Source organism: Lampetra fluviatilis, chromosome 2 (assembly GCF_964198595.1).
Source record: "Lampetra fluviatilis chromosome 2, kcLamFluv1.1, whole genome shotgun sequence".
NCBI classification, from domain to species: Eukaryota; Metazoa; Chordata; class Hyperoartia; order Petromyzontiformes; family Petromyzontidae; genus Lampetra; species Lampetra fluviatilis.
Window position 1 is genome coordinate 1,375,708 of NC_136276.1, and position 14,366 is coordinate 1,390,073.

General features: G+C 50.9%; 1 protein-coding gene across 1 annotated transcript in view; it reads right to left on the reverse strand.

Moving 5' to 3' along the window:
* Positions 1–14,366, reverse strand: part of LOC144939099 (metabotropic glycine receptor-like) — a 55,511-nt gene that overhangs the window by 12,133 nt on the left and 29,012 nt on the right. The window contains exons 3-8 of the mRNA XM_078866671.1: positions 10,631–10,733; positions 7,849–8,060; positions 4,674–4,742; positions 3,179–3,288; positions 2,523–2,761; positions 124–262 (exon numbers count right to left, since the gene is read on the reverse strand). Of these exons, the coding sequence (XP_078722797.1) occupies positions 124–262; positions 2,523–2,761; positions 3,179–3,288; positions 4,674–4,742; positions 7,849–8,060; positions 10,631–10,733 (872 nt within the window). The remainder of the gene's footprint in view (positions 1–123; positions 263–2,522; positions 2,762–3,178; positions 3,289–4,673; positions 4,743–7,848; positions 8,061–10,630; positions 10,734–14,366) is intronic.

Genomic DNA, 14,366 nt, shown 5'->3' on the forward strand with positions numbered 1-14,366 from the left:
GAGACGCACTGTGAATCGCGCAGCGTAGGACGCGAAACGGGGAAACGCGACGCGGGCCACGTGGCAACGCGACGCCACGTAAAGAACGCGAAGCCAGAGATGCCAGACACTCCACGCCCTTACTGCAGGATGTGGAAGATGAGCGAGAGCAGCATCTCATTGAGCACGGCGACCGTCATGTGCCAGGGCTCGTGGAAGGCGGAGGGCACGGTGCGCACCGCGTAGCACAGGTACGTGGTCCAGCAGAGGAACAGGAACTCCGCTAGCGAGGGGAAGAGGACAGTGGTGGACAACGGGGGGGACGTTAACAGAGCAGGCGGAGGTCAGAGTTCGGGGGTGGTGGGTGAGAAGCAACAGCGCAGTGCGGCGTGTCAGCCATTGTCATCATCATCATCGGCAGCCATGATCAATCTACTGCTGGATGAAGGCTTTCCCCACGTGCCGCCAATCTCTCGCGATCCTGCGAAGTGAGAGTCCAACTGGCACCCCGACACGAGCCGATTTCATCTACTCGGTGGACGCCCCCCAGGATGCATTGCATCCCGTGGTTGCCGCTCTCATTACTCGTGGCCATCATCCCGAGTCAGCGTGGAAGAAACAAACCACAACGGATGAACGGCCGGCTGAGTACACGACGGCGCCGAACGCGGTGCGCACGTGCTTACGGTCAGGGCGCTTATGGATGAAGGTGGGAGAACATGCGTGCCCTTGCTTGCCGATACGGGTGTAAGTGTGCTTACAATATGAAGGCAATGCGGAGTGGATTTCGTTTATGATGCGCAAACAACCGCAGCGATCCCTCTCTCTGTTTCCTTCATTACGTTCGACTAAAATTAAACGTGAAAACTGATTATTTTTTTCAATTTTAATTTGACATCGCTTAAAGTCTACAATTTATTTGTACAGCACTGCGATGTCATTCTTCAAGGTACATTGTAGGCATGGATCGTTATTAAAGTGTTATTTTTTATTTTAAATCTGCGTGGGCACATGCTGTGTAGTCATTTGATACTACTACATCAATGTTATGTGTAGGCTTTCACAACCAATATTGCGATTCATAATTGGTTGCTTTTGAGTTTGATCACCGTGTAGGTAGAATGCCGATTAGTTTAACAATAACCCTCCACCACCAAACGGAGACAATTAAATCAAGTTGTCAAATCACAGGCAAATGGAGACATTAAAAGACTACATTTTGACAGTCTGTAATATGGAGAAAATGTTCCATGCTTTTCAACATTCCTCCAGTTTGACTGAAAAAAACCCAAATCACTTTGCACGTTTGTGCACGTGGCAACTGTATTTGACTGGCTCTGTCTGGTGGTGGATGTTAGAGTTAAAGGATTGACATTGCACCTACATACGATCTAAGCCAACAAAAAAAAAACTACGACTCATATTACATCAGTCGACAGTACACAAGAGAGAGATTCCAACAGCCAAGTTGGAATTTAAAAAAAGACACGCCTAGTATTGTACATTATTCTAATATACAATTCACGACTTTGCTATGTATCTGAATGTAAGCATTATGTATTATGGAGGAATTTCATCTTTTTCTTGATTATCGCGTGCTCTATAATGCACACGCATTGAACTCTCAGGGGCTTGAATATTTCATCACGGAACATTAATTGATTTTGTCATGTTATTGGGTTCGATTATTTTTTATTGTACCACATGCGTGTGATGATTTGGATCTCTCCGATGTCTAAAGCAACGCTGGAATTTTAAGGCATATGCAGTCGCAATCAAGGGATCTTTTAGCCCAATTTATAAACATAAAAAATCTTGCTTTGGGACGCTAAAGCCTCGCATTAATTACGTGCGCAACTAAGAATTAGTAATTCCAGTTATCGCTTGGGTGCAAGATATCACCTATATAGCCTCGTCCACTATTGGGGCGAATATTTTGAGCGAGACCCTGATTAAATGAGCATGACACGCGGGGGGTTGTAAGGCCAGCTACCACCGTCTCCCCATTGCTGATGTTTACACACTGCACCAGGTACATTTTTCAGGCTGAGCCAACCGAGGGAAGACAACAGACCAGCTCAGACACCACTTGCTACTGATGATGATCTCATATATGGCCAATGAAGCGCAACTATGAACGATTCAGTTCTAAGTTATTTTGCCATTAAATGTATCTTAGGCATATACCGTACTGCTGATTGCAATGACCTGGAATTGAACTCAGGTAGGTGGACAGCCCAGTACACGAAGCACTGCAACACCACTCCACGCACAAAAGTATACAAAGACCCCCATGTAGTCTTCAACAGACCGTTGGGGCAAGTACTGTCAGTTTGTTGTCCGTCCCCTGCACCTCCGATTAGTATGGTTGACTACATACGGTGCGAAAGAAGTTCAACTTACATACACACAACACGGCATGCTAGGGGGGTGAGTGGCTAACACCACAACCGGCCGCCGCCTTTGTCTCCCCCAGTGTTGATGTTTACACGCAACGGCACTTAAACACACACACGCGCACGGACACAGCAGAGCACACTGACCCAGCGCCATCATGTAGTCCCAGCGGCTGAGCAGGCACTGTGTGAAGCGCAGCCCCTCGGCCGTCTGGCCTACGCCCACGAGCAGCACGCCCCGGCCCAGGTTCTCCCACGCGGCGGCGCTCCACGCCGTGAGGAACCACAGCACGAGCAGCATGATGAGACCCAGCATGCGCAGCACCCGTCCGCTCGTCAGGTACGGCAGTCGCTGGGCCGTGCGCGCCAGGAACACCTTCAGCACCCTGGAGAGCGACAGCGGGGGGAGCGGGCACCATTGCACACTGCCACTCGCGATGTCGCGTGCGTGTGTAGGTGCTCGCTAACAGCACTTGCCCCTACAGTCCGTTGAGGCTGTACGGGGGATCTTTGTCTTTGTGTGTCCGAGCGGGTTCGGTTCCTGCTCATGGCCACCACCAGTGAGAATTATCCGAGCCGGTCCTGGGCCTCCCCTAGGTCGATTCAGCCTCAAATGAGTAAATGGTGCAGTGTGTAAACATCGCCACTAGGGAGACAAAGGCGGCTGGGCGTGGCGATGGCCATCCACCCCCTTCGTGTGCCGTGCCGGCCTTCGTAGGTGCTCGTGAGCAGCACTTGCCCCCCAACAGTCTGTTGAGGCTACTCGGGGGATCTTTGTCTTTGTGTATCCGTGCGCCACGCACCGGTGCAGCTTGAGGGTGATGGTGCCGTACAGGATGGAGAATCCGAGCAGGCGAACCCAGCGCAGGGCCATGCACTGCAGAGCTCCCGGCTCAAAGTACAGGATGATCACCTGGGCAGCAAGAGACAAAAAGCGCGATTCCATTCCTCCCGTAAGTGCTCGTCAGCAAGCGCACGTCATGGCCAGCATCATAAACACCTGCGAACGAAGTCGATTGCATACGAACAACCGTTAAGAACACTGACAATACGTACACGGTGAACGCTGTGACTATTCTGTGAATGGCCTGGCCAGAGGAGAGAACAGCTGACTGCTTCACCGTCCAAAGTCACCAAGAGGACGAGCAGCAACTCCGTCTCTGTGAATCCCCGGATCTCCTGCTCACCAGCGTTCTCTCCTCATCATGGGCTCAGGCCGAGTGCTAATCTCACCGTTTGGCTAAGCCAGACACGATCGGGTAGAACCATTATCTTCATTGAACCCGACCCCAAATTCAATTCTTAATTGATAATTAAAAAGCGTACACGTGTACGTGCATATGTGTCTGTGTGTGTGAACATACGGCTGGTTGAATTGGCACACTTCTGCAATCCGGTGCCTTGGAGGCAGGGGCTGGTAGACCACTTAGAATCAAAAACTCGCCAAGCCTGCTGGAATGTGGAGTGGCCAAAGCGTCGACTTCGATTCAAATGTAATATAAGAAACTGGTCAAACGACCTCATAGACAGGAACCCTCCTGAAAACGATTTTGGCCGATGACAACGAATCGTCACACTTGGTGGTGAAACCTGGATTCAAGAAAGGTTGTTTTTTAACGTCCCAGTGAACGGTGGTGCCTCTCGTGCCTGCGGAGGTGGCACGAAGCCATCACGTCTACAAATTGAAAACACTGCGATGTATTGCTTCGACCTGCCCCCCTCATTGCAGGTGAGGTTTCGTGTCCGTGCGTTTATGCATCCGGGGCCGTCTGGAAGAGTAATTCGGCTCTGCGGTGTGTTTTGTTTGTTGTAGTACAGAGTTAGACTGATGGCTTTAATCTAAGTTGTCTTGTGGTTGTTGTTGTTTGACTTGCACCCCACTGTGATTTTTGCACACAACGTTGGTGTACGGTGCTTTTTTTCTGGAAGACTTTGCAGTTTTATCCTGGATTTTTTTGTTTGCGCATCGTCACTTTAAGATGTTTTGTTGTTCATGCTTTTGTTTTTTGTTTTGTTGCGGTTGCACCCGATTCAAGAGCCGAATGACTCACAGGGCTATACCAAATAAACTGAAATAAATAAACTGAAAACTGAAGTTATTCGGGTCCTATCGTGGCGTTATTCAGAGAGCTACGCAGCACAACCATCAACACCTACGAAGTGTCAAGAGTCTTGTGAGTCCAGGATGACAAAGAAAACAAATCTACTTATAGCAACAACAACAACAAAACAGCCGACCGGGATGTTCCATTTCTGTGGTGTGAATGCGTTCCACGGGGTCGACGGGGAGAATGATACCGGGAAGCAGAGCAGGAAGGAGCCGAAGAGCAGAACCTCCAGCAGGAGGAGCCCGGAGGAGCGAATGTTCTGCAAGACGATCACGGCAACAGCGCGAGATAAATCACGTAGCAGTCGTAGGGCTTTCGCCAACAATATTACCCGAAATAAACGTTTTTTTGGGGGTTAGATCGTGTAAATAAATACAAGTGTGTCGTTAACCCGCCACAACCCGACGCAGCCAATTAGTAAGATTTTGTCCCGTAAACAGCACGTGCCAATCAGTAACGACCTCAGCACACTGCTTGTGTGTTGGGCAGTAAACCCACAAGAACATTTCCGATTTGAGTACGACGTTTCGCTGGTGATTACAACAGCCAGCGTCATCAGGCGATTTGCCAGAATTGTGAAGAGAGTCTTCTTGTTTTCTGTCTTATTATAGTCGGGGAGGTAAAGGCGCAACCCTGAAATCCCTTGCTCACGCCACTGCCGGCCGGAGGGCCTCCACGAGAGCTCGCTCTAGACAGCCGCTCTAAGAGGGTGTTTGGCCTACTCTTCCGAGCGGGCCAGGCATCTGGGACGATGTGGCAGTAGCCCACATGCCCCACCACACGCGACCCTGACGGTCGGCAACGCGCGGAAGAATGACGTCGGTCACGGCGCGTGACACAGCGGCGAGCGTCACGAACGTTTAAAATATTTAGCGGTGTAGAGCGCTTAGTCAATCCACTGCTGGATGAAGGCTTCCTCGCAGCGCGCCAGTCATGGGGATTGTTTGACCATACTTCATCGCGCGGTGATCAGTACGGGCATGGTGAAAGGTGGGTGGGGTGGTAGGCAGGATTGGTTCAGATATCACTCAACACCCGGTAGCCATGGTCAGGGATTGAACTCAGGTCTCTGGGTTCATTGCAGTGTGCTAACCACTGTGCCATCACTCCATCCCTTAAATATGTATGATATTAAATACATGCTCTATTTAACCTGGAGTCACGGCATTTAAAATAAAAAAATCAGATTTGATACGTAATTTTTGCTCACATGCGGGGAGTGAATGATGGTGAATGACTGATGGGTGAGTTCGCTCATTGAATGAGGGTTTGTGATTTAGTGAATTCATGACGGGCATGGCAAAGTGAGTGAGTTAGTGAAGGATACAGTTCATTGAGTGGGTGGTTGAGTAAGTGAGTGTGTTGATTGCGTTCGGGTTTTGAGCGAGCGGGTTTTTGAAGGAGATAGTTAATTGATCGACTCACTTCGAGTGAGTGAGTGAGCGGTTGAGCGAGTGAGTTATCGGATACGATAGTTAATTGGCAAGCCTGTGTGGAGGCGAGGTGTTGGGTGTGATTAATATAATGGATGAGTGAGTGAGAGAGCGAGTGAGCGAGCGAGCAAAGCATCGAGTGGGTGAGTAAAGTGAGAGTGTGGCTTGGGAGATGGGACACGAGACGAGAGTAAAGCGAGTGTCTGGAGCGAGCGGTGAATGATTGGTTAAGTGAGTGAGCGAGTGAGTGGGGTGAGGTTCATCTTTCGCGCCCGGGGGGTCACGGGGTCACCAATCACAGCTGCAGGCATCGCTGAGTGACAAGTCCCTTGCCCCCGCTGAGAGCAGTTGCTCGTGATGGATTAAACACGACCACGTGTTTGTGATGAAACAGTGGAAGGAGGGCTATGCTGGGGCCGGCAAAATAAAAACGATGAGGTTTCTGATCAATGCTTCTCACGGCGCTCACCTTTGAGACATTATTTAAACTGGAAATTGACACAATGCGGGAGAACGGGTGCGTACGTGACACGCTTTTGCAACCGTCTGAATTATTAGATTTGCGTCGGTAAAGACGACTCTGACTGAAATTGACTCAACTCGCTCTCGAAGAACCGCGGTGCCCCCCCTCCCCCCTTGCTCCAAGCGTAGAATTGACGCTCGTGACGGCCAGGCTCTGGAACGATGCCGCGCCGTCATCGGAGGCTCTTCTCAAACACCATTCTCCCTGCGTTTCCCCAAGTGGTCTCGCATGTTTTACACACGAACCAATCCTCTCGTTCATCTCTGACGAAAGGACACCGGTGAGCCGCGGGACGATTCACCTCCGCCGAATCCAATGAGCCGTCACGATTTTGAATTGAGACTTCGTGTTTAGAATCTGCTCGCCTTTTTGCGTCGTCTTCACCGTCTCGTCGGCGCACCTTTTCGTCTCGTTTTACAACCCCGTTTTTGTCCCCGTGAGTAAACGGTACCACAAGCATCACATCCGCATGCAATTCCAACGATCGATTCTCGCTCGCGCGATCTTGAATCAGGACCACCCCCCTCTCTGCTGCCTGTTACACTGTACCTGTCTCGCGATACTGCATTGCCACAAGTACAATTAACACGCGTTATATAGCGCGTGTTAATTGTGTTATACAACGCGTGTTAACTGTGCTTGTCGTAACACGTTTGTCAATAACAGCCCTGCCCCCTTCGCCAATCGTCCATCGCAGCAGAACGTTTCCCTAACCTGACTAAAGGCTCCACGTGGAGTTGATTTACGTGAGGACCCCAGTGCTCAGGCAGGGTCCACACGATCGCCACGTGCCCAATGCGGATTATCCTCGTAGCAAGAGTAGCTACAAATGCTACGGGCCCCGCACTTTCAAGGGCCCTTGCGCTAAATGCTTCAAGCTATCAATTCCGGTGATTCTGCACTTGCTCTATTACTATAGTACTATACCGCCTTCAACTTTAATGAACGACTGGGTAGCGATTTGTCGTATTATCTGGCTGTATAGCAAATGAAAAAAATAGAATTACTTTTCTATGCAAGTAAAACATGTGTTTTAATGTTTATGTTTTTAATGTCGGGCCCCTTTATAACAATATATGCTGCAGGCCCCGTACTAGCTTAGACCGGCACCGCACGTGTCAGTGGCTCGGTCCAGTGGCATGGCGAGCTGCGACGCCCAGAGCTCGTCAACAACACTGGTGGTCTTAGAAGGAAAACAGATATCATGGGTGAAGTTTCAGGCAATGCCGTTGTTCAAAGCACATCTTCTGCCTATGGCTATCTTCCTGCTAGGATCCGGTCGTGGGAACAGGACGAGTGGTCGGTCTGCCACCCCTGGTCGATCGATCGGCTCGACGCCCGGCTCCAACACCGTGCCAGTTGGCACGGCTCACCTTGTTCCCGCGGCTCACCTTGTTCCTGCGGCTCACCTTGCTCCTGCGGCAACGGTAGACGACGGCCATGCTGGCGAGCACGAGCAGCGCGCACAGCAGCTCGGCGGCGAGCAGCGCCAGGCGCAGGGCGGGCAGCAGCACGGCCAGGCAGGGACGGCCGTCCGTGCACGTCGAGCAGCCCTCGGCGCACGGAGCGCACTCCACCCCGCCGACACCGTCGGTGCCAAAGCCGCCGCCGCCGCCATGCCCTGCCGAGACAGCAGCGACGTTTAGGAAGCCACTGGAAGCCGCAGTGGTTAGGAGATGTTATTTCTCTCGCCTGGTATACAGGAGGTCGTGGGTTCCATCCCGATCCTGACGCCTGCTGTAAATTTGTAGTATGTGTGTCTCTCTCTCCCAGTGGTCACGTGGAATTTAACCTTGGACGACCTTGGATCAAACTGAAGAATGGATTTGTTCTAGACTTTTTTTGTTTCAAATTACGTAAAAAAGTTAGTCCTGCATAGCATGAGAACGTGGACGGATGGTGATTGGTCATACTCTGTGTGTATGTGTTTTTTTTTATAGATCGGTAGGCATTTTGTTCACATATCAAACCAATTTTGCATGCGCCTAGAGATGCGATGACACATGAAGTGTGAAAATGATTACACGATGGTGATGATGGTGGTGATGTCGATGATGACGATGCAGCCATCGCAGCTTGGACTGGGGTCAGACCCGTGGCCACCACCTTTACTGAGATTGCTTCTCCAGATGCACGGTTGATCTTTAAGCTGTTTCTGTCATGTATAAAAAAAAAACATCTAAACATTTTATTTCCTCGCATTCCTAGACTTGGGCACTCCCATGCATCATCTCTGCCGACATTCGGCTAACCTTGTTCAAGGTCACGTGGACGTGCTTATCCGCTATAGTCTCCACTGTGATTCCCGCCCACTTTTTGTTAGCTCAGCCACTGGGCCTTTATTGAACGCCTATGTTGAATTATAAACATGTAAAATAAATAAATAAAACTTGCAGGCCATTGTTGATTTGCCATCGTCTTAGTTGGACGCGGTGGTGGGCGCCTGTGGTCCGGAACTGTGGGGGGCTAGGGTTGGTGGATCACGGGAGAGTTGTCACCGCTGCATTGCACAGTGGCCAGGAGGTGGCAGTATGGCAAGTTGCTTTGTGAGCCCATCTGTGCGGACATTGTGAGCGCTCGCCCCTGATATTGCATGCGCTTAACCCGGGTAATCTGCTTTCATGTCACTAACAAAACACTCCATATTGGAATTGGTCAAACAACGCAACGCAAGGTACCCGCCTGAAAAAATTGCATTGTCTAAAAGGGGTTAAACATTTGTAATCCGTCAAAAAAACTAGGGCCAGTGCTACTAAATCACAGACACTGCTATGTATGACTGCCCAACATCAATCCTGAATAGCTTTTGTTCGTATATGTAGTGTAGTGGTTAGCGCGCTGTGCTATGAACCCGGCGACCCGAGTTCGAATCCCGAATCCCGCTCACGGGACAACACCAGTGACGATTATTTGAACCGGTCCTGGGCCTCCCCGAAGTCAACTCGGCCTCAAGTGAGTACCTGGTGTGGTGTGTAAACTCTGCTAATGGAGAGACAAAGGCGGCCGGGCATGGTGCTGGCCACCCAACCCCCTTGTGTGCCGTGGTGGCCTTCATAGGTGCTGCACGCTAACAGCACTTGCCCCAACAGTCTGTTAAGGTTATACGGGGGAACTTTGTTCGTGTCTTGTGTGCATATTTTTTTTTACATTAGCGTATCCCATGACACGTGCTTGCCTCCGTGTTGCCGACGACACACGATAGCCCCACGGCGCCGCGCCACGAGATTGTATTCAGGAGGCACCGAGGCTTTAGCGGAATGAGCAGCGTGGGGCCTCAGGTTCGGCGAGGCAGCGCAAACGGAGAGCGGCACGCGAGCGTTCAGCCAGCATCTTGTTCAGCACCGTCGGCGGATGATGACGCAGAGCTGACAAGTGCCGAATTTTTTTTTTTTTACCAGAAGCGACCTTGCTATCACAAATGATAGCTCAACGAAGTGGCTTAGCGCATGGAAATTTACAGCAGCCAAGTACTAAATGTGGAGGACCCGTAGACAAATCTACGCGACCACGGGGAGAACATGAAAACTCCAAATATACAAGCGTCAGGGTCGGGATCAAACCCACGACCTCCTGTATAACCAGAAACCGTTGACTTGGGCCAACGGCCTCTCGCCCCCCACCCCAGGAACATTCTTGCCAATATTCCCACCTCTTTACTCGACAGCCTCCATCTAAATCATTAAAATTCGCTCAAACTGAGCACGTGCTCAGGTTCACGCGGCGTGAGCGCTGGGGTCGTCACGGCGGTTGACATGGCCTCGCGCACGGAGTGACACGCTGATGCTCAATCTGACGCTCAAATATTGTCCTTCCCCTGCACCTCCGATTAGCACGGTTGGCTACGTACAGCGCGAAAGAAGTTCACTGTACACACGTATTGCCCAACTCGCGTTTTGTTTTGCTGTTCATTTTTATTATCGTTATAATGATTCTTGAGATTAAAAAATGTGTTTGCAGGCGTACTCGCTCACACTTGCCGCTTGGCTTTTGCCCGGCATCTGAAGACGCTCTGCCCGTTCAGCTCAATATCGATAGGGTGCACAACGCCCATCGTGGCTTCTACAGAACCCGGCGAGAGCGTCGAGCCGAAACGCGGAGCGGTCAGCGCTGCGTCTCCCGGAAAGAGAGAGAGAAAAGAAGAAAAAGTACAACCCACGCCGTCTCTACCCCCGCCGATGCTGCGCCACTCACCACCGCCGGTGTCGTTGGCGTGTGCTCTCGGGCGGTAGAACCCCGTCCTGCAGACGCAGGTGTAGGCACCCAGACGGAAGCCTTGGCCCCGCACTGCGACGCACTGCGCTCGCGCACACGGAGACAAAGGCCATGCCCCGCTGTGTGGCTCACCGTCGCACATCGCCACTGGCTCGTCGGGCGCGAGTCAGCGTGGGTGGTTTTTACGCTGCCCGTTGGTGGAACCACGCTGTGCGTCTGTACGCATGATGAGCTTCCTCCGCACGGTACGTCACCAACCGCGTTAAATCGGAGGTACGGCGGAAGGACATTCTAAACACAAAAAGCAGTTCTGAAGAAATTAGCTTTTATTCTAGAAACGGAAGCTGGCTCGGGGCCAAGCAGAGCCAGGGGCGGAGACAAATGATACGTTCATTGCTCGTCACGTCAGTGGGCACAGCGTGAGAACACGGCGTCACCGTGCCATCTACATTCAACGCGTGTGACGTCGTTTGAGGGGTTTCAGCTCCTGCAGCGGAAAACTAATCTATCTCCACCTGAGCCATGAAGGGCTGGCTTGGCACGGCCCCAGTACAGCTCGGTTGTGCAGTGGCACACCACATCCAGTATACCTGCTGCGATGAGGTAGCTTCAAGTCGCGTGCGGATTCCAGTCTTGCTGCCACTCGGAAATTATTCAGTGCGAAATGAAGATCCTGCTTAGGTTGTTGAGACCAGTGTTGACAGTGAGCACTTATTAAGGCCAGCATGGCACAAGAGGGGTTGGGTGGCCAGCACCACGCCCAGCCGCCTTTTTCTCCCCAGTGCTGATAGAGACTCAGGGCCAGTTCTGATATCACTTGCTACTGACATTACAGCACAATTTTTGCGTGACGTCCACACACAAGGTCGTGTGTTGGATGCGCAGGAGTGGCGATGGCATCTTAGCGTGCAGCTCATACTCATAATCCCGCTGTTTTTTCCCCTTTCAGATACTTTTCTGTTCTCGTAGTGCCGAGCTGCGGGTTTGCTTTTGTGGCCGTGCTTACGACGTGTGTCTCGGCAGCCAAGACACGCAGCGGCGGAAGCCCCTTTTGTGTCGAGGCTCTTGTTACATTTGATTTGATTGGCTGCGAGATGCACATTGGCAGTGAGTGAAGCCCCTTCGCGCCGGAGACACCGCTCGAGTTGCAAGGTGGATTTTAATTTAGAAAACTGGAATCAATCGGAAGCGACCTTGGATCACCACACGCCATGATGTGCCTTCGATTCCAAATATGTGTATGTGTGTGTGAATGAATCAATCGTGCTCTAACGCTGTTTCAATCGCCACAGGGCATCGGCAGCATTGGAGTGCCAGTTCAGATCTTCTTTCACCAAAAATACACCAATCGCTTTCGGCGGGGAAAGATTTATCTCAAGTTCCCATTCTCTTTCAGCGCAGTGCTCCCACACAGCCAAAGGGGGCAACTGCATTTTTCATAATAAAGGTTTTTGGGTTAAATCGCGTAAGTATTAAACGTGTCGTAACCCTCCACCACCCGACACAGCCAATTAGTAATGGATTTGTCACGTAAACAAAACGTCAAATACTTACTACTTCAGCCCACCGGTGTGTTGGAGAGTAAATCCACAACATTTACAAATTGAGTACGACGTTTCTACGTGTTAAACTAACTGCACTTTTAACGAGTAGAGGATCGTACCATCAGCGGGTAAGAGGACCGTACCATCAGGGGGTGAGACGGGCCAAACCATTCGGCACCACAACGCACGTCTTCCCGGATGGTGCGCGAGAGAATCCTCGGCCGTTTGAGTCGGCCACGAATCATTCGCCGACCCACGGCAATCAAACTACATCTTCAATTTAAAATATGAATTTTACTAAAATGTCACTGTTAAAAGAATATATGTTATTTTATAAGTATACGCTCATATATACAATATATACAATATATGCACGTATATATAAAAGCCAAACCTAATCAAATGTCGTTTAAGACAAGCACCTGTACACGCTGTGCGAGCGTGCTGCGTGATGCCCACGTGATGCGGAGCGCTCTGGAGCGGTTGCCGCCCGTCGTTTCGGGCACACGACAGCCCCCGATGCACACACACAGACCCACAGTCATTCCCATTCCGACCTTGTCTGGGCCCGCTCTAGGTCGACTCAGTTTAACCCGAGGACGTGGTGCAGCAGCGTGGTCAACGGGAAGAGAAACGCATTCGTGGCTGAGTGGTGTCATTGACTCCAGCAAACCCTCTGCAGCACGGATAGGTGCTCGCTAGCAGCACTTGCCCCACGAGTCTGCCACAGTTGTATATTTGCCTTTGAGTGTTGTTACATGCATCATACTCACCGAGACTCGCGATTTAATCTGCCGATTTTTAAACCCTTTCACCGGATACTGCTATTCAAGCACATTTTCCGTCGACCTTTTAGTTTTGTTTTTGAAGCTGTACGATTACCTTTGAAACTCCGTAGGGGTACAACAACAAAAACATCGCCAGCCCCACCGCTTCAATCGGTAGGGTTGGATAAACATTGACGCGCGTGTTCTAGGACACGTCGCTGGAACGGACGATGGCAGATGGTCAAGATGATTGACGGAGTCGAGGCGAAGGAGGACTGCCGTCCGGGTCTCTGGGAGGACGTGCACCGGGGAGATACGGCGATGAAACCGGCTCCTGTGCAGCTCGTCGGCGGCTTACTGGACCGCAGGATCATGAGAAATGGTGGTGGCGTATAGGGAGGCCATCATCCAGCAGCGGATCGACCAAGGCTGATGACGACGATGATGATGATGACGACCAAGGCGATTCACAAACGTGCGTGCAATTATCACACATCTCAGGAGCGGAGAACGCAGAGAGAGGATGGGAGATTGACGCTGGCACAACAGAGGAATTGACTTACATAACTAAGCCGATGCCAGCCTCTGCGCAAAGCTATATTCGGCCGAAGCATTAAAGCCCCCCCCCCCCCGCCGCGAGGACGCGGGGCTTTGGCGCGAGCGCGCAATGCGTGCCTCCGATTAGCACGGTTGGCTACGTACGGTGTGAAAGAAGTTCAACATACATACACGCGCGCCGTCATTCCCCCCCACCCACCCCCCATTTGAACGAAACAGATAAGCGGACATCACAGCTGCTTCGTATGCATCTGGAAGTGCGCACTCTCAGAAGGCCGTGTGGTTGAAAAAACATGTATTACGGTAATGCTGCTTGATGATGATGATTGATGATGAATGCTCATTACGATTGATATTCATGATTTCTTTGATAGATGGTGCTCATACTACTTTATGGTAATTTTGCTGCTGTTGACTATGATGATTCTAGGGTAGCAACAAGGCCGAGCAGTAGCGCATTCACCATTTGTTGCAGAGGTTCACGGTTCGAATCTAACGGCTGGCCCGATTAATACTGCCGTGCTGTGGTATTACTCATTAAAATACCACGTGTTGTTTGCTTCACAGTTGACCTTAAAGTTCCAGTGACGTCATTCGCAAGAGTCGGCCGCCGTGTGCCGGCGTCATGGTCCGAATTTGCTACTTAAATTAAAATGCGTGCATATTACTCAATTGGATTCTGCATGGCAATCATCGCCACACTAATGCGAAAATCTGGCAGGACCCTCCTGAGCAAAAAGAGTCATGCGACTCAGCGAGGCTTCCCTGGATAAACAAGCATGATAAGAGAAAAATACTATGAGAAACAATATATATTCTGATAATGGTGCAAGAGTCCTTCCACGA